This window comes from Triplophysa rosa, linkage group LG6, assembly GCF_024868665.1.
Source record: "Triplophysa rosa linkage group LG6, Trosa_1v2, whole genome shotgun sequence".
NCBI classification, from domain to species: Eukaryota; Metazoa; Chordata; class Actinopteri; order Cypriniformes; family Nemacheilidae; genus Triplophysa; species Triplophysa rosa.
In genome coordinates this window covers 20,130,272-20,150,304 of record NC_079895.1, presented here as the reverse complement: position 1 = coordinate 20,150,304, position 20,033 = coordinate 20,130,272, and the positions used below count along the sequence as shown (strand labels likewise).

At 40.4% G+C, this 20,033-nt stretch overlaps 1 protein-coding gene across 9 annotated transcripts in view; it reads left to right on the top strand.

Annotated features, from left to right (window-relative positions):
* mycbp2 (MYC binding protein 2) overlaps positions 1–16,898 on the top strand; it is a 116,603-nt gene extending 99,705 nt beyond the window's left edge. For 5 of the 9 annotated variants that reach the window (XM_057336967.1, XM_057336963.1, XM_057336961.1 and 2 more), the window contains 13 exons: positions 1,318–1,601; positions 2,008–2,104; positions 2,280–2,399; positions 4,041–4,142; positions 4,241–4,369; positions 4,633–4,765; positions 4,957–5,060; positions 5,159–5,347; positions 5,444–5,551; positions 6,232–6,441; positions 8,847–8,954; positions 14,579–14,744; positions 14,901–16,898. In XM_057336967.1, coding sequence (XP_057192950.1) covers positions 1,318–1,601; positions 2,008–2,104; positions 2,280–2,399; positions 4,041–4,142; positions 4,241–4,369; positions 4,633–4,765; positions 4,957–5,060; positions 5,159–5,347; positions 5,444–5,551; positions 6,232–6,441; positions 8,847–8,954; positions 14,579–14,744; positions 14,901–15,016 — 1,866 coding nt within the window. In that variant the 3' untranslated portion in view covers positions 15,017–16,898. The remainder of the gene's footprint in view (positions 1–1,317; positions 1,602–2,007; positions 2,105–2,279; positions 2,400–4,040; positions 4,143–4,240; positions 4,370–4,632; positions 4,766–4,956; positions 5,061–5,158; positions 5,348–5,443; positions 5,552–6,231; positions 6,442–8,846; positions 8,955–14,578; positions 14,745–14,900) is intronic. The other 4 variants (XM_057336966.1, XM_057336962.1, XM_057336968.1 and 1 more) reach the window with 1 other exon arrangement.
* Positions 16,899–20,033: the final 3,135 nt, after the last annotated feature.

The following is a 20,033-nucleotide window of genomic DNA, read 5'->3' as shown; positions in this document are numbered from 1 at the left end:
CAGGAACATTAAGAGCGGCCAAATCAACAATTTGGGACATTCTGGGGGGAAAAAAACACACCGCTGAGCTCAGTAACAAAACAATCCTGGGCGTCCATATGAGATAAAAGTGGTGGATGATGACATTATCCTCTCCATGATAAAGAAAAACATCTTCACAACTTCCAGACAAGTGAAGAATTAATCCGGATGCTTCTGTCTTCTGTTACATCACCAAAAAAACACAAGTGAACCAGTGCCTGAGGACGTCATGCATGGAAATGGAATCACACTGCCTGAACACTATTTTACTGAAGATGTAGTATGCTCATATCATGAGATATTCCAAGCCTTCTCCATATATTTTATTCTTTTTAGTCTTATGCAGGCTGAAATTAATTTGATCTCTCCAAAAAAATGCTTTCTAGAGCTTGTTCGGCTATTTCAGAAGTCTAATCTACCCATCCTATTCTTGAGGCTTTTGCACCTTGTTGTGAACCCTCTCTATTTTTTCCTTGTATTCTCTTTATTGTTTTGATTGACAAACATTGACATATTTACCTCTTGGAGAGTGTTCTTCACTTGTTCGGACGTTGTGAAGATGTTTTTCTTCATCATGGAGAGGATAATGTCATCATCCACCACTTTTATCTCATATGGACGCCTAGGATTGTTTTGTTACTGAGCTCAGCGGTGTGTTTTTTTTTTCTTAGAATGTCCCAAATTGTTGATTTGGCCGCTCTTAATGTTCCTGGCATCTTTCTGACGGATGTGTAGTGTTTTTAAAATCTAACTATGGTCTGTTTCACTTGCATGGAGATCTCCCTGAACCCCATGATGTGGGTTCACAGTAACAGCTTCCAAATGCAAACACCAAATGTAGAATCAACTCTAGACCTTTAACATGCTTCGTTTATGACAAAATTATTTAAGGAAAAGCCCATACATGTGTGAATAAAACAGCTTTTTATTCAACTGTCCAATTTTGGTCCCTTGAAAAAGGGGGGCGCTTCATATTAAAGTGCTGTAATTCCTAAATCCTTCAGCTAATCTGGATGTGAATACACTCTAAATAAAGCTGAGAGTGTGCACTTTAAGACAATATCTATTATAAAACTGTAACTCGAAAACATATTGATACACAGCTAAAATAACAAAAAATGTGCCTCTGTCCAAATATTTATGGCCCTAACTGTATCTGTTATCAACAACCCTGCACTTTGTATATCAGCCATTAAAAAGCCATTTTGGTCGACCACTATCTTGACCTTCATTTTCTAGAATGACTTTAGGCCCTGATGTGCAGTTCAGATTGTTCTCCGTATTCTCGGCATTCAGGTGACATCACTGCTCAGACGCGTTCTTCCTGAGGTTAGTCCCATGCGTTTGGCCAGTGTCATTGGCGTGAAGGCCCTGCCACCAGCGGACATCAGTGACATCATTCACTCTACTGAGAAGGGCGACTGGACCAAGCTTTGCATTTTGGATATGTTCCTGGGCTGCATTGCCAAAGCCCTCACCGTGCAGCTCAAAGCTAAGGGGACCACTATAGTTGGCACAGCTGGCATGGCTGCAGGCAAAGGAGTCACGACAGTCACTCTGCCAATGATCTTTAACTCAAGGTCAGCTTGGTTGACTTCAGCTTGCCAGTCACAAAATTGATTTGTAAATTTTGTATTAAACAGCCTTTAGTGGTTACATGAGTGGACAAGGAGTTCATAAAGACTACATGCGTACTAAAAACACATTTCCACAGTGGTAAAGAGTCTTTGATTTGAATTGACATGTCACTTACAGTACATTAGCATAAGACTGGCTAGGATTCTTTCAATTCAGTTAAACAGTGTATTTTGTTAAATATGCTGGCATTTCATTTACCTGCTAAAGCTAGTTTGTATTTGCTTTTGTTTCTTGGTCAGTGTTAATATTGGACCCTGAGCCTTAGCTTCTCTGCAGTGCTTTCCAAAGGCTAATATTTTTTTTTTCAAAAAGATTTATTCTCTTAGGCTTCTATGTGTTTTTGTGCAGTTACATACGACGTGGAGAGAGTCACTGGTGGATGAAGGGCTCAACTCCACCACAGATAGCTGAGATTATCATCAAACTGGTCAAAGACATGGCTGCCGTGAGTAATGACTTCATAACCCTCAGCTATACTATCTTTCATAATATCCATGAGACCTGTTTATTAAGCTTGATGAATATGAATCATCTGACCTAATTGTATATCTTGCATAGCTGATGCAATTTTGCTTTTTTCAGAAATAGTCTCTCATCACTTAAATGTCTTTTTACCCCAGGGGCACCTCTCAGACGCCTGGTCCAGGGTGACTAAGAATGCTATAGCCGAGACAATCATTGCACTCACAAAGATGGAGGAAGAACACAGATCTCCCGTGCGCTGCATCGCTACCACTCGGGTACGACTACACTACACTAATGCATCTGTTGACACCCTGTATGAAGAACATGATAAATCTTTAAAAGTGAGTTTTGTTTTAGACACTTTCAGGGAGCACACTTGTGTATTTTGCTTTTCACGTGTATAGTTTGTCCCATTTCTTATCTACACAACCCTACATGCAGGTTTTTTTCTTCATTGAAAATTTTTGGGTGGCTACCAAAACGAATTTTTGCCCAGCCAAAGTTTTATTTGATCATTGAATGTAATGTGTGAGCAATGTAGATGACTGCCGCGCTTGTGATGACTGCAGGAAAGAGCAAACGGAGAGCCTGTGCACTCTCTCTGTCTCCAAACTAAGGTGTGTGTTTGTTCGACTTCATTCTGTGTTGCGCACAACGTTCGGCTTATGACGTGAAGTACTGCGGGAACTGACTGCTCCGTATGCATTCAAAACGCTCTGGCCAAAGTTTGAAATCAGATGCAGATCGATATGCGCATTGCCGAATGAAGTCAACTCTCTCCCTTTCACATTTTAATCAAAAGCAACTGGCACTATGACAAAAGGTCGGAAGACCAAATCCATGTTTCACGTGGCACATTTGGTGAATATTTTACCTGAATTACAGCTGGATGAACTGCGCTCAAAAACAGGTTTCATTTTCTCTGACAAGGGTTCCGCTCGTACAACTGACAGAAACAAACGAAAAAAATCCTATCCAGCGATGAAGTGTTTTCCATGTTAACTTCTATCATTTGCGATTTCCTAACACAGTGCTAATGTCCGATTTGTGATCCAATGACTCCTTTGAACCGATTCATTTTAATGAACGGATCAACTGATGTCAAACACTGAACTGACGAGACTCACTGTCTGAATCCATGTACATCAAATCAGTCCCTCAAAACACCTTGGCATGTAAGTGTGCTTAGGCCATTTAGTACATTTACATTTATGCATTTGGCAGACGCTTTTATCCAAAGCATTGTATTTATACATTTGTTTCTGACTATGTGCAATCCCCTGGGTTCGAACCCATGACCTTGGCATTGCTAGTGCCATTCTCTAACCACTGTGCCACAGGAAAGTGTAAGAGTGGTTAGTAAGATTTTGTATAAATAAACTACAGTGTTTACAGTTGACTTATATGACAAAATGTGTAGTAAATTACCTATAAAAATCATTTAGTTTAGACAGGAGGGAGGTGAAACCAAAACAAATTACAAGTTATTGTTAGCTAGCTGCTATTAAAATTAAACTTAATTGTATGTGGTGAAAATAAGAACTATTAGGCCTACTTAAAATAAGGATGGGAAATAATATACTTTTTACGTAATATCTGTGACACATAATTTTATACCCATTATATAACTATCAAATGTTTCTTTGCATTTATTTTGGGTTTATTGTCAGTATTGGACTAACATTTCAAGAGTAGGGTACAATTAACTGTGTTTGCATGACTAGGTTTGACAGCCACCACGGAAAACCGATTTTGACCCAGGAAAAACCCCTGTACATGTCTTGTAAAAATTTTATTTGGTCACTTTCTGTCCTAGTAAGGTGGCCTGATGCCAATAGTGGAAAGTCTGCCTACCCGGTATTAATGCTGTATTACTGTAATAAAACTGTAAGGTTGTATTGTTTCTGTTCTTTTAGCTGTGGCTTGCTCTGGCCTCTCTGTGTGTGCTGGATCAGGACCATGTGGACCGACTATCCTCTGGTCGCTGGATGGGTAAAGACGGGCAGCAGAAACAGATGGTAGGGCACACAGTGTCTAATAATGTCACAGTAAAACCCAGTTTGTAGAATAGTAGAGTTTAATAGTCCTCCTCCTTTACCTTGACAATTATTTACAGCCCATGTGTGATAACCACGACGACGGGGAGACTGCGGCCATCATTTTATGTAATGCATGTGGAAACCTGTGCACTGACTGCGACCGCTTCCTACATCTCCACCGGCGCACACGTACCCACCAGAGACAGGTCAGCCTTTAAACCTGCTTGAAAACATCTGTTCCTTTGCCGTTTTAAAGATTGCACATTTAAGCTATGAGGATTAATAAAAAACATTTTTAAATAAAATAAACATGAAAAATTATATGTTAGCATACAGTATGTACTGATTTTCAATATTTTGTTTGGCAATTCCTCAGATGTACTAAATAAGTAAAATCAGAATGAATCAATTAAAAGTAAATAAATGATTTACGTCCTCATTCATAACATTTATTCCTGGCCTTGTGCAGGTGTTTAAGGAAGAAGAGGAGGCCATTAAGGTGGACCTACATGAAGGCTGCGGTAGGACCAAACTCTTCTGGCTTATGGCACTTGCTGACTCCAAGACCATGAAGGCCATGGTGGAGTTTCGTGAGCACACAGGTGACATTTACATTACAAACAATGGACAGAGTAGATTAATGATGGATTTAAAACTTCTTATGCATGTTTTTTGACAGTTATTTTTATTCATCCCCAATTTGTTTTTGACTCTTTTATGCACTAACCGCTAGGTATTCAGTGATTTGCACAGACTGTTAAAGCTAATACAGTGTAATTGTATTATCACTAAGGGAAACCAGCATCCAGCAGTTCAGATGCCTGCCGCTTCTGTGGTACCAGGAACGGAACAGAGCTATCTGCTGTGGGAAGTGTGTGTTCAGACCAAGATTGTCAGGTATACCTTCAAAAATGCTGTGTCAATGATATTAATTTTATCACTTTGTTAACAAATGGTCTCTCTAGCATTATGATCTAGCATTATCTTGTGCGTAGGAGTATGCAAAACTGGCCTGCAGTAAGACTCATCCGTGTGGTCACCCATGTGGTGGGGTAAAAAATGAAGAAATGTGTCTGCCCTGTCTGCATGGTTGTGACAAAACCGCAGTGTGTCTGAAACAGGACGCTGATGATATGTGCATGATCTGCTTTACTGAAGCTCTGTCTGCTGCTCCAGCAATCCAGGTACACAATAAATTATTTCTCTGCGTGTCAGGGCTGCGTGGATTTAAAAATACATAAGTGATCAGCATGTATCAGTGTGTTCTGCTGTGTTTTTAGCTGGAGTGCAGTCACGTTTTCCATCTTCAGTGTACACGAAGGGTTCTGGAAAACCGCTGGCTTGGGCCCAGGATAACCTTTGGGTTCATGTCTTGCCCTATTTGCAAGGTATATATTCTGTACTTTATTTCTAGGAGTTCAAGGAATAGTTTAAATATATAATTTAATATTTGGTCACCCTTTTCTCATCCTAATGTCATTCCTACAATTTTTTTCATCAAACACAATTTTTTATTCATAAGCTCCAAATTGAAAATAGCACAAAAGCAGTCCATATGACTCACTGTATTCCAAGTCATCTGAAATAATACAATAGATTTTGTATGCTAGACTGAAATTTTAGTTGTTATTTGCTGGAAATCAACTTTAGATGCTTTCTGAGCTATTGTTCACTTTAATAAACAAATACAGCACACAACTGCAGCTCAGGCATACAGAATTTGTTCTTTTGTGTTTATTAAAAGAAAATCCTGTGTATTTGGAACAACATACATTTTTATTAAGCAAAAAGATTCTGATTTTTTCACATTTATAACTAGACGCTGTTCGTGATTTTACAAATTCCATTTCATTTTCAAAACATGACCATTTCCATTCATATGTTTTTACTGTTGCGCCTTTCACAATGTGCATTGCTCCAAAGTATCTTCACAGAAGACAATTTAGTATGAAAACTAAATAAATAATCAAAATATTGATGTAGAAAAGTTGTAGGAAAATACTATAACACACAGGAAATGACATGAGGGCTGGATGTGAATGTATGTATCTTTACTGATTTGTTTCAGAACAAGATAAACCACTCTGTGCTGAAAGACCTGCTGGACCCCATCAGAGAGCTGTATGAGGATGTGAGGAGAAAGGCTTTAATGAGACTAGAGTATGAAGGTCTACACAAGAGTGAAGCCATCACAATGTCTGGAGCTCGATTCTACAATGACCCAGCTGGATTTGCCATGAACAGATACGCTTACTATGTCTGCTTCAAGTGTAAAAAGGTTTGATGTTCTTTTTGTAGTTAGCACAGATAGTGAAGATTAGCTAAACCTAAAATTTTAAATGAAAATCTTGTCATTCTTTACTGTGTACGTTAGGGATGCTTATATTGTCCGTTTAACCGTTAACCGATAGTAAACATTTTGACCGATTAATACTATCAGTTAAACGATTTAAAAGGTACGTTTATTTTTTAAAGATGAATAATAATAATTTAATAATGCATTTTTAAATAACTATTAAATCATACATGTTTTTTAGTTTTCTGTATGGTGAAAGATAAATATGCTATTCATGTGTTAACTCACTGAGCATGCAGACGGGTGCGACCAGTTGTAAATGCCCTCCGAAACGTTTTTGATCACGCAAACCATTTGACGAAACTGAACAAGTGTAATTCATCTGATTGTTGAGGCCACATTTGTCAGGGCTTTACGCCTTCTAACAGAGTGCACTGACAGCCTTTCTCAAGCTTTTTTCAATTGCGCTCACAACGCTCTGTGACATTCTCTGTCTTCCCGGCGTGTCTACACCGCAGCGAAATGAAGCTCAGCAAAGCAAAGTTAATAGGAGAGCTACTGCAAGGGAATCTCGGTGCTAGCAATCAATTTATCCTTTACATAAACTTAACTAATGATGATTAACATCGGCAGCCTCCCGTGCATTTTGGAAAGGAGGAGAAAATGGCGCGACCCGTCGTTTCCCTACTTTCTTTTAGACGTAACGTAAAAATACGAATGTGAAATATGATTAAGTAATAAATAATGTTTGTATTTTGCGCGGGTATAGCAGATCGGATTTATATCTGTTTAGCTAAGACACATTTATGTGGCAAAGTGCCCTCTTTGGATATTAAAGGCGGGATGTCCGATTTCTCTTAGCCGTTGTTGATGTTCAAATCACCAAAACAAACACACCCCTACCCCCATCTGTCGCTTTCGTCAGTGCTCGGCTCAGCTAATGTCTGTCCTGTGCACTGTGCACCTTACTGCTGATTGGCTACAACGCTGTTTTGGTACTCGGCCCGACTCAGTTGTCTAAAGCTTAATTTGGAAATCGGTTACCCCTCCTTTAATCCTGGCTGGTGGAAAGCAAATGAAACGCGCTTCCCGAGGCGTTATCTCTGCATTACCGCGACATCCGTGTCATCTGAAAGGGTGTTTTCTGCCGCGGGCCTAACTGTCAACAGGCTCCAAACTGTCCCCACATCATGTAAGCATGTTACTTTATTAAATAAAAACTCCAAACTTTGGATTGAGTTAGGCCTACAATTTTTATTTGATGAAAAGACTTTGACGGAAATAAACTTCTGTGTTCTTCAAGTTATTTTCTTGCCTGTTTATTTTATGCTTTGGATTTATATTATTTTAGTTTTCCTCCATTGTCCAAAATGCTGCAGGTTCGTGAAAATGTGATCATATGTGAATGCAGTGCGTAAAATTGCAAAAAATTAAGTTTCGGAACAAAAGATTCTATCTAAAAGCGAATGCTCACCCAGACCTGCCTGAAACGCCTTGTGTAACCACACCCCCACAAATCTACGTCAGTTCGGGGTATGATTTGACTAACACCATGTTTACGCCGGATGCGGCGCGACAAGAGACAATAAAACGCATTAGAACCCATTATAATTAAAAATTTTGTCCACACCGGACGTGACGCGGTGTGGCGTGACAATCCCATTAGAACAAACCGTGCGTCACATTGCGCAGCGTCCGGTGTAGACACGGTATAAGACTGCCAAAATGTATACGCAAGTAAGGTGGGCGTACCTGTCAGTACAATTGCGTTGGAACCTGATGTTCCAAATATGGTAAGATGCATTACATTTCCGTGTCACGCTTTCAGTATTCAACCAATCACTACGCACTGGTTAATTGGCCAATCATAGCACACCTCGCTTTTCAGAGCGATGAGCTTTGTTAAAAATCTGCATGTTTCAGAGAGGTGGGGCAAAGAGGAGATACAAACATGCACAGTATGTGGAAAATACAGCGTTTCTTAACCTTAAATCGTGAATACACATTGCATTACATGTAAAACAAACAATAATATTTGTTTCAGCCGTGTCATACCACCCCTTTAAGCAAGTTAACACTGTAAAGTCTTCAGGTTTCCCAGTCATGCAATAGCTATTGCTTTCAGTTCCTAAAGACACATTGTGCCAGGTATGAAAATAATGACACCATGTTGCTTCTCTCGTATCACGCAATCACTTCACAATAATACAGGTTTGGAATTACATAAAATAAGTAAAAAAACACATTTTTTATTTGTTGGTGAATTATTTCTTAAAATGCATCCATATTTGCCATTTCTGATGTAAAATGAGGATTCTAAATATAGAGTAATAGATTGTTAGTTGGTAACAGTGATAACAGTAGTGCCTGATCTGATCTGATTTTAGGCATATTTTGGGGGCGAGGCCCGCTGTGATGCTGAGGCAGGACAAGGCGATGACTATGATCCCCGTGAGCTCATTTGTGGAGCATGCTCAGATGTGTCCCGAGCACAGGTCAGTGCAGTAATAGTTTCAAAGACATTTCCAAGTTGTCCATATTTCATTTTAAAAAATTTGATTTAAACATACATTAATTACATATACAGTGCATCCGTAAAGTATTCACAGCACTTCACTTTTTCCACATTTTGTTATGTTACAGCCTTGTTCCGAAATGGATTAAATTCAATTTTTTCCTCAAAATTCTACCAACAATACCACATAATGACAACGTGAAAGAAGTTTGTTTGAAATCTTTGCAAATTTATTAAAAATAAAAACCGAAAAAAGCACATGTACATAAGTATTCACAGCCTTTGCCATGACACTCAAAATTGAGCTCAGGTGCATCCTGTTTCCACTGATCTTCCTTGAGATGTTTCTACAACTTGATTGGAGTCCACCTGTGGTAAATTCAGTTGATTGGACATGATTTGGAAAGGCACACACCTGTCTATATAAGATCCCACAGTTAACAGTGCATGTCAGAGCACAAACCAAGCCATGAAGTCCAAGGAATTGTCTGTAGACCTCCGGGACAGGATTGTATCGAGGCACAGATCTTGGGAAGGGTACAGAAAAATTTCTGCAGCATTGAAGGTCCCAATGAGCACAGTGGCCTTCATCATCCGTAAATGGAAGAAGTTTGGAACCACCAGGACTCTTCCTAGAGCTGGCCGCCCAAACTGAGCGATCGGGGGAGAAGGGCCTTAGTCAGGGAGGTGACCAAGAACCCGATGGTCACTCTGACAGAGCTCCAGCATGTCTCTATGGAGAGAGGAGAACCTTCCAGAAGAACAACCATCTCTGCAGCACTCCACCAATCAGGCCTGTATGGCAGAGTGGCCAGATAGAAGCCATTCCTCAGTAAAAGGCACATGACAGCCCGCCTGGAGTTTGCCAAAAGGCACCTGAAGGACTCAGACCATGAGAAACTAAATTCTCTGGTCTGATGAAACAAAGATTGAACTCATGTCTGGAGGAAACCAGGCACCGCTCATCACCTGGCCAATACCATCCCTACAGTGAAGCATGGTGGTGGCAGCATCATGCTGTGGGGATGTTTTTCAGTGGCAGGAACTGGGAGACTAGTCAGCATCGAGGGAAAGATGAATGCAGCAATGTACAGAGACCTCCTCGATGAAAACCTGCTACAGAGCGCTCTGGACCTCAGACTGGGGCAAAGGTTCATCTTCCAACAGGACAATGAACCTAAGCACACAGCCAAGATAACAAAGGAGGAGTTGGCTACAGGACAACTCTGTGAATGTCCTTTAGTGGCCCAGGCAGAGCCGAGACTTGAACCCGATTGAACATCTCTGGAGAGATCTGAAAATGGCTGTGCACCGACGCTCCCCAGCCAACCTGATGAGAGGTCAAGAATGGGAGAAACTGCCCAAAAATAGCTGTGACAAGCTTGTAGCATCATTCTCAAAAAGACTTGAGGCTGTAATTGGTGCCAAAGGAGCTTCAACAAAGTATTGAGCAAAGGCTGTGAATACTTATGTACATGTTTTTTTTTTTTTTTAATAAATTGGCAAAGATTTCAAACAAACTTCTTTCACGTTGTCATTATGGGGTATTGTTTGTAGAATTTTGAGGAAAATAATGAATTTAATCCATTTTGGAATAAGGCTGTAACATAACAAAATGTGGTAACAGTGAAGCGCTGTGAATACTTTCCGGATGCACTGTACATCATTGCAGTACAGCAATTTTTCAACATTAATCATTTATATTCTAGAAATTGACTAAAGAGTAAAGGTTATACAGTTAGGTCCATAAATATTTGGACAGAGGCACATGTTTTGTTGCACACTCTCTCAACTTTATTTATTCACATATACATTAGCTGAAGGGTTTAAGAATTACAGCACTTTAATATTTAGCTCCCCCTTTTTCAAGGGACCAAAAGTAATTGGACAGTCGAATCAAAAGCTGTTTTTATTTACAGGTATGGGCTTTCCTTAAATAATTTCTTCATAAATTAAACATGTTAAAGGTCTGGAGTTTATTCTACGTGTGGTGTTTGCATTTGGAATCTGTTGCTGTGAACCTACATCATGGGGTTTAGGGAGATCTCCATGCAAGTGAAACAGACCATAGTTAGATTTCAAAAACACAAGAAATCCATCAGAAAGATCCCAGGAACTTTAAGCGTGGCCAAATAAAAAAATTACATTCTGAGAAAAAACAACTCCTCCATATCTTTTATTGTTTTTTAGTCGTATGCAGGTTGATATTTGTTTTATCTCTCAAAAAAATGCTTTTTATAGCTTGTTTGGCTATTTTAGAAGTCTAATCTACCCAACCTATTCTTGAGTCTTTTGCACCTTGTTGTGAAACCTCTGTAGTTGTCCCTGCCTTCTCTTTATTGTTTATTCATTGACATCTTTACATCTTGGAGACTGTTCCTTAGTTGTCTGGACGTCGTTAATGTGTTTTTCTTTATCATGGAGAGGATAATTAGACTGTAAATCGTATTATATTGTATTGTCATTGTGTTGAATGTCTGTACTAGAAGCTTCCAACACCAAAGAAAATTCCTTGTGTGTGCAAGCACACTTGGCAATAAAGCTCTTCTGATTCTGATTCTGATTCTGATAATGTCATCATCCACCACTTTTATCTCATATAGACGTCCAGGTTTTTTTTGTTGCTGAGCTCACCAGTGTTGTTTTTTTCTCAGAATGTACCAAATTGTTGATTTGTCCGCTCTTAATGTTCCTGGGATCTTTCTGATGGATTTAAAAAAAAATCTAACTATGGTCTGTTTCACTTGCATTGGAGATCTCCCTGAACCGCATGATCTGGGGTCACAGCAACAGCTTCCAAATGCAAACACCACATGTAGAATCAACTCCAGACCTTTCACATGCTTAATTTATGAAGAAATTATTTAAGGAAAAGCCCATACCTGTAAATAAAATAGCTTTTGATTTGACAGTCCAATTACTTTTGGTCCCTTGAAAAAGGGGAGAGCTACATATTAGAGCTGTAATTCCTAAACCCTTCAGCTAATGTATATGTAAATACAATCTAAATAAAGTTGAGTGTGCACTTTAAGACAAAATCTATTATATAACTGTAATTCGAATACATTTTGGTACACAGCTAAAATAACAAAAAATGTGCCTCTGTCCAAATATTTATAGACCTAACTGTATATAGTGTCTGGATGCCTACCGCTACAATATTGGTGGCGAGATGTGTTTAATTGTGGTGAAAAATCACAATTTATATTTCTTACATTATGTAGAGTATATTTTTCTGTTTTAATTTTGGGGCACACTGATGTATTATTTGTACAGTCGTGGCCAAAAGTATTGGCAGTGACATAAATGCTATGTTTTGCAAAGTTTCTGCTTAAGCTGTTGTGGTGTTCATTCACATTATTTTAAAGATTTTTATGCAGAGCTATCTGATGAATTTTAAACAATTGCAAAAAAAGCAGCTCCCCACATGTCAATCCCATATAAAGAACTAGGGGTGGGTATTGTGTCGATACGGACATTTTCTGCTGGATCGGACATTTTCTGCTGGATCGGGTATCGGAAGTGGCGTGACAATCCTAAATCGGATCCTGTGCTGAATAATATTATCAAGCTTTAAGAAGGATGAGCTATTAGGAAACCGCCGTAAGAGTTTCCATGCACTCAATTTTAATATTTTCTTATGTCATAGGATAGCTTTATGTGAGGAGAAAACAAAAGATCGTTAATTTCATGAAAACTCCGCTACAGCTGTGATCTGTCACTCTCCATTCAGCATACTCTAGTGTTCGGTGACAGTCTAGACGCTACTCTTTCCAAGATGTTCCAATGTTTTAATTAATCTGCATAATCACTAGATAATAGTCTTTGGTTTTGTTTAAAAGGTTTGTATTTTGCTGGAGTTGGTAATCACTGATGGGTGTCTGAGATTATAGCATTGGACGCGGTCAGAGGTGGGTAGTAACGCGCTACATTTACTTCGTTACATTTACTTGAGTAACATTTTGGAGAATATGTACATTTTAAGTAAAATTAAAAGTGTGTACTTTTACTCTTACTTGAGTAAATTTCTAATAGAAAATCTGTACTTTTACTTCGTTACATAACTTACATTGCGTGACGTTCCTTCGTTCCTTCATTTTAAAATATGCATTATAAAATGCGTTGTTAATTTCAAGGTTGTCGTCTCTTTTTACGGGCATTCCCGAGTGATCGATTCTTTTGAGTCGATTCTTTTGAAAGCATTAATTGAACAATGGGCAAAACCATTTGAATAGGCTAATGAATCAGTTCAAATTATTTGTTCAGTTCGCAGCACGACCTGAATCATCTGAAGCAGGATTACTCACTCTTCGTAGCGCGAAACTTAAGAACACGCAGAACACAAAGAGCGTTGGATGAAGTGGATATTAATCTATATCTATACAATCAAAACTGCAAATGTGTCATATTGTTTGCCAGCAATGATATATGCCCGCCATATGCGCGCACCCGCGCGACCTGTTCGTCAGACACAGCAACATGCGCGTTACCTGTCAGACACAGAGACGTGGGCTTGCAGAAATATACATTTGAAGAACAGAAGGAAGAAAACTTGTTGATGGGCGTGTGGTTCACTGTTTACTGTTTGTTTACAAGTAAGAGCGTTTCACAACACACACGTGACACAACACGAGAAAACATGAGCGTTGTTCAAAAATGTGTATTTCATTTAAGAGAGCACTGCAGATGTTCTAGATCATCTTAGGAAATGCTCTGAGTTTAGTTCATGCTTTAGTTTGACATGGTCTATTATTCTAAATAAGTTGTGTAAACTACATTGACATCAGGACTAGATGAAATTTACAGAAATGCTTGTCTCTTCTGTGTTTGTTTATTCTTTAGTCTCTCTAGTATATTGCAAAGATATCTGCTTATGATAATTAAAAATATTGATTAAAATGTAATATTAAAATATTGGCGTTAATATTAATTTTATGTAGTAGGCCTATATAATCAGATACAAAGTAACTAAGTAACTAGCTACTTGAGTAGTTTTTTCATTGCATACTTTTTACTTTTACTCAAGTAATTTTTAAAATAGTGACTTTTACTTTTACTTGAGTAACAATTTCTCTAGTTACTTGTACTTTTACTTGAGTAAAGATTTTGGCTACTCTACCAACCTCTGGACGCGGTCCGAGTAAAACACGTCACTCACACACATTAACTCAGTAAATTGTTAGAAGGATGCAATACACTTTACATTAGAGCAGAGATGTACAGTAGTGAAGTATTTTCACTTTTACTCATATACATTTTTCAAGTATCTGTACTTTATGAGAGTGTTTTTACTTTGAAAAAAAATATTGCACTACATTATAAAGCATATAAGGGCCAAGAAAAGGATCGCCATTAGTTAAACACCTTTAAACTTAAGATATGCTAACTTAAGATATCCAGTATACCATAGAAACATGTGGAAAAATTATCTACAAATACAGAAGCAGCAAACTTTGCAAAACACAAACTTTGTCACTGCCAATACAGACTGTACAGTACTGTGTAATTATAGCATGTAGATGTACCATCAAAGAAAAATAAAATCTTTGCATAGTGTATTATTTTCGACACTAAATGTAGATTTATACTTTATTCTTGTTGCAGATGTGCTCTAAACATGGCACAGATTTCTTGGAATATAAATGCCGTTACTGTTGCTCTGTGGCTGTGTTCTTCTGTTTTGGCACCACGCATTTTTGCAACGCCTGTCATGATGATTTCCAGAGGATGACCAGTGTTCCCAAAGAAGACTTGCCTCATTGTCCTGCTGGTAAAAAATGCTTAAATTAAAAATATTTTGTTGAGAACTCTTGCATTGTTCTTTTCTTGTTTAATCACTGCCTTTTATTTACATGCTGATTCAAATTTTTGTCTTGGCAAATTTTGGCAAAACTTTACAAGGTTGTTTTTATTCCTTCATTTTTAGGACCAAAAGGGAAACAGTTAGAGGGCAGCGAGTGCCCCCTGCATGTGGTACATCCTCCCACAGGAGAGGAGTTTGCACTGGGGTGTGGTGTTTGTAGAAATGCCCATACCTTCTAAATGGCAGGATTCTGTAATGATCTCTTTGTCTATAAATACAGTATCCTCCTGTGTCAAATAGCTCCCTTGTCAACACAGCAAGAGAGCAGATTCACCGGTTGTCCAGTTCTTGAGGGAACTTTAACTGGCACCCTGTGTTCCGAGGTGCACCCCTCTCTTTAGATGCTGAAGAATTATAAAAAGAACAAAAAAAAACCCTTTGTGACATGTTTGCATGCAGCCACTGTAACCCTGTGGCTCCCATAAACATTGCACACTTTCTGACCATTGAAGTGTAACAACGTATTAAGGATTTTTGAACCGAATCTGAGGCTGCTTATCACCACATGACTGCGTGAAAAAAGGCGAAACAAGATGAATTCAGCCTCTCAGATTTAAGATTATATTGTTGTATGTAAACTTTTCTTTTCTTAATCTTGTACAGTATTCCTTAACTTTGAAGTGCATCATGGTTTGACGGATAAAGAATAAAATTATATATGAGGACTGTAGAATGTTACGCTGGGAGGAATAGTGTACGATTTATCTAATCTTGTATATAATGACAGTAACCCTTCATATGTGTATTCTGATGTTGCTACTCTACACTTCAGTTTTGTTTGACATTCTGGGATTTGTTTTGAGCCAGAAGTTTTAATGAATTGCAATACTGGGTGTGCCTCCTCGCAGATGTAAACATATGGAATGTATGTCAATAAAACCACTGTACGTTTTTATACAGTGATACACTCGCGGTTGTGTTTTCCCCTGGCAAGTATATCATTTCTGTAGTCTGAACTGTATTGAGGGGCTTAATGTCTGCCGTGTCTCCCCTGTTTGTCTTAATGACGTGATATAAATCCCTTTTCTGTCCTTTTAAAACAAAAGGTGAGTATGTTCTACTTTTGTATTGTAAGAACATGACTCTTGGGGCCAGTCCTCGCAACAAATTAAAGGAATGTGAGGAAAACAAAAAAGAAATAGTCGAAACTTTCGAAGATATATAGGAATGTTTAGGGGTGGGGGGGGGGGTTAAGGTGTGGTTAACAGCTGCTGTAGAAGACAAAACTGCAACTTGTGAATCTGCTTTATATTATTATCTTTGGATGGAGCTGAATGGTAATAAATTTAATAAAACAGGTTTTCTGTTCAGCAAAGGTACATTACAAAAAGTGTGTTATGTGCTTTTTCTTCAATTTCCAGGAACACCTAGTATAATTTATACAATCTTTGAAAAGGCAACATACTACAACCACAAAAAAATTTTGGAGACCATTTTTCTGATTTTAAAATGTACTACACTGCGTTCCAAATTATTATGCAAATTGGATTTAAGTGTCGTAAACATTTAATTTTATATTGTTCAATTAAACTTATGGATGGTATTGTGTCTCAGTGCTCTTTGGATCACTGAAATCAATCTCAGACACCTGTGATAAGTAGTTTGCCAGGTGAGCCCAATTAAAGGAAAACTACTTAAGAAGGACGTTCCACATTATTAAGCAGGCCACAGGTTTCAAGCAATATGGGAAAGAAAAAGGATCTGTCTGCTGCCGAAAAGCGTCAAATAGTGCAATGTCTTGGACAAGGTATGAAAACATTAGATATTTCACGAAAACTTAAGCGAGATCATCGTACTGTGAAGACATTTGTGGCTGATTCAGAGCACAGAAGGGTTCGTGCAGATAAAGGCAGAATGAGGAAGGTTTCTTCCAGACAAATTCATCGGATTAAGAGAGCAGCTGCAAAAATGCCATTGCAAAGCAGCAAACAGGTATTTGAAGCTGCTGGTGCCTCGGGAGTCCCGAAAACCTCAAGGTGTAGGATCCTCCAGATGCTTGCAGTTGTGCATAAACCTACTATTCGGCCACCCCTAACCAATGCTCACAAGCAGAAACGGTTGCAGTGGGCCCACACATACATGAAGACTTACTGATGAGTGCCGTGCAACCCTGGATGGTCCAGATGGATGGAGTAGTGGATGGTTGGTGGATGGCCACCATGTCCCAACAAGGCTGCGACGTCAGCAAGGAGGTGGCGGAGTCATGTTTTGGGCTGGAATCATGGGGAGACAGCTGGTGGGCCCCTTTAGGGTCCCTGAAGGTGTGAAAATGAACTCTGCAAGGTATGTAGAGTTTCTGACTGAGCACTTTCTTCCATGGTACAAAAAGAAGAACCATGCCTTCCGTAGCAAAATCATCTTCATGCATGACAATGCACCATCTCATGCTGCAAAGAATACCTCTGTGTCATTGGCTGCTATGGGCATAAAAGGAGAGAAACTCATGGTGTGGCCACCATCCTCCCCTGACCTCAACCCTATTGAGAACCTTTGGAGCATCCTCAAGCGAAAGATCTATGATGGTGGGAGGCAGTTAGCATCAAAACAGCAGCTCTGGGAGGCTATTCTGACATCCTGCAAAGAAATTCAATCAGAAACTATCCAAAAACTCACAAGTTCAATGGATGCAAGAATTGTGAAGGTGATATCAAAGAAGGGGTCCTATGTTAACATGTAACTTGCCGTGTTAGGATGTTTTTGATTGAAATAGCTTTTGATTTCAGTAAATATGACCTCCTAATGCGGCAAATTCAACAAATGACCATTTTCAGTTTTTTACAACCTATGAAATGTTTTCAAACTCTGTTGTGCATAATAATTTGGAACAGTGCATTTTGAGTTTTTCATTTTTTAAATAAATACTGTTGTCAGTGGGAGGTTTGTTCAATAAAATTCCAAATGTACCCTAACTGTTGATTACTTGAAAATTATACTGACTGTCATTTGCATCGACAAATTAGGAAAACCAGAGAAAGATATCATTTGCATAATAATTTGGAACGCAGTGTATTTATAGGTATGTGATTAAGTAAAATGATCATTTTTGTTTTATTCTGTGAACACAATTTCTCCCAAATTTTCTAATAAAAATATTGTTTCTTTTTGCATTTATTTGCAGAAAATGAAAATTGGAGAAACATGTCAAAATATGCAAAGCAACTTTACATACATCATAATTAAAAAAATAAACAATAATACTAGGGAAAAAAGTTAAAGAGAGTATATGGTAATAAGATACGTGACATTAGTTAGACACAGTTCCCCTTCAATCGGTCTCTCGATGTTGTGTTGAGAAGACAGACTGGGGTTTGATCTTGAGAACCTATCATCTCCGAGAGGAATTTAAAACGCCAATGGGCTTTGGCGAATGGCACACGCACGCCAGTCCCCGCCCCGTGCATACGGGTATAAAAGGGAGGTGGCGGCGGCCACTAACTCACCCTTTGTTCTTCGGAACCAACATGACGTACGTCAAGCACTCCATCTCTTCGAGATTCCAGACTGCTGGATTTACGACGCGAAGCAGCGGATTTCTCCCACTTGAAAGCGGACTTCCCCTGGGTGTCTCGGCAGCAAGCCGCAGATATTTCTAAAAGAGCAAATTTCCTTTCACAGTCTGCGCTGTCTTCGGGCAGGTTCCGCAGCTGTGTTCTTGGGTAGGACAGACTCATCCCCGAGTCCGACGAGCACGACACCTGTATTGCATGTTGGGGGTCCAGCATGCAGTGGCAGGGCTCGTCGATTAAGGTGTTGCAGTCACGGTTGGCTACGTTCTTCGGAATGTAGCCGCAACCCCGTCTGCTTCCCGAGCAAAGACGACTGCCACTTCGGCGAGCGGCGGGGGTGATTGGGGATTCCCACAGATGTCACTCCGCCAGTTTCGGCTCGTGGACCATCCGTTACTTCCCTGGACGGTGGGGCAGCTAAGGGATATGTCGACGTCCCCCAAGTGGAATGTGCACCGCAGACGCTGCCACTTGCGCCAGAGATGCAGAGCCCCGTGGGAGAGATGCAGAGATGCAGAGTCCCGTGGGAGAGAGCTTCTACCCCGTTAGGAACCCGCTAGGAGACAGAACGGCCCTGACGGGATGAGCCAGGGGTATTGAGAGTAACAGCGGGCCCGGCCAGGTCATCACCGGTGGGTTGAAGTGGGATACCACCTGCCACGTCCCCTACCCAACCCTACCCTTTTTAGGGCCGGGTGCCCACTCTCTCGAAAGAACTTCTCTCTCTCCAGGCTTCCCCACAGCACTCTCGATACGACGGTGCGTTGGGTGACACAACTTCTCGCTGCCTTTCGCAATCTCCACTTGACGTTGCGTTGGCCGGCGGTAACACCAGGCAGGTAAGTCAGCAGAGCCGTCAACCTCCCCGGCGCTCCGCCCCGTGCGAGGTGACCGCTCTATCAGTCACCGAACCAGCCTCCCACGGCACGGTGAAGCAGATCGTCCCTCTGGATTTGCTGTCACGGTTCTTGGATGCTTGGCAAGAGTGCACCAGCCCGTCACGCTGGCTAGAGAGGACGATCCGTCTCGGTTATGCTATCCAGTTCACCAGGCGCCCGCCAAGTTTCGGGGCATTCTCCACACCTCGGTTTGAGGGGAGAACGCTCCCGTGCTTCGGGACGAGGTTGCCGCCCTTCTGGCGAAAGGTGCGATCGAACCCGTCCTTTTAACCGAGCTGTCTTCCGGGTTTTACAGCCCGTACTTCATAGTGCCCAAAAAAGGTGGGCTCCTGAACAAGCACCTACACAAACTGCCGTTCAGGATGCAGACGCGCATCTTGACTCAGTTTGTCACCAAGATTGGTTCATGGCAATCGACCTGAAGGATGCGTACTTTCACGTCTCCATCCTCCCTCGACACCGACTGTTCCTGCGGTTTGCGTTCGAGGGAAGAGCGTATCAGTACAAGGTCCTGCCCTTCGGTCTGGCCCTGTCTCCTCTGGTTTTTACCAAACTCGTAGAGGCTGCCTTAACACCCCTCAGGGAGCAAGGCATGTGGATACTCAACTATCTCGACGACTGGCTTATCTTGGACACTCGCGAGATATATGTTGTGTACGCACAGGGACCTCGTGCTCCGGCACCTAGACCGTCTGGGCCTACGGGTCAACCGAGAAAAGAGCAAGCTCTCCCCAGCACAGAGCTCCTCTTATCTCGGTATGGAACTAGACTCTGTCCGTATGTCAGCGCGT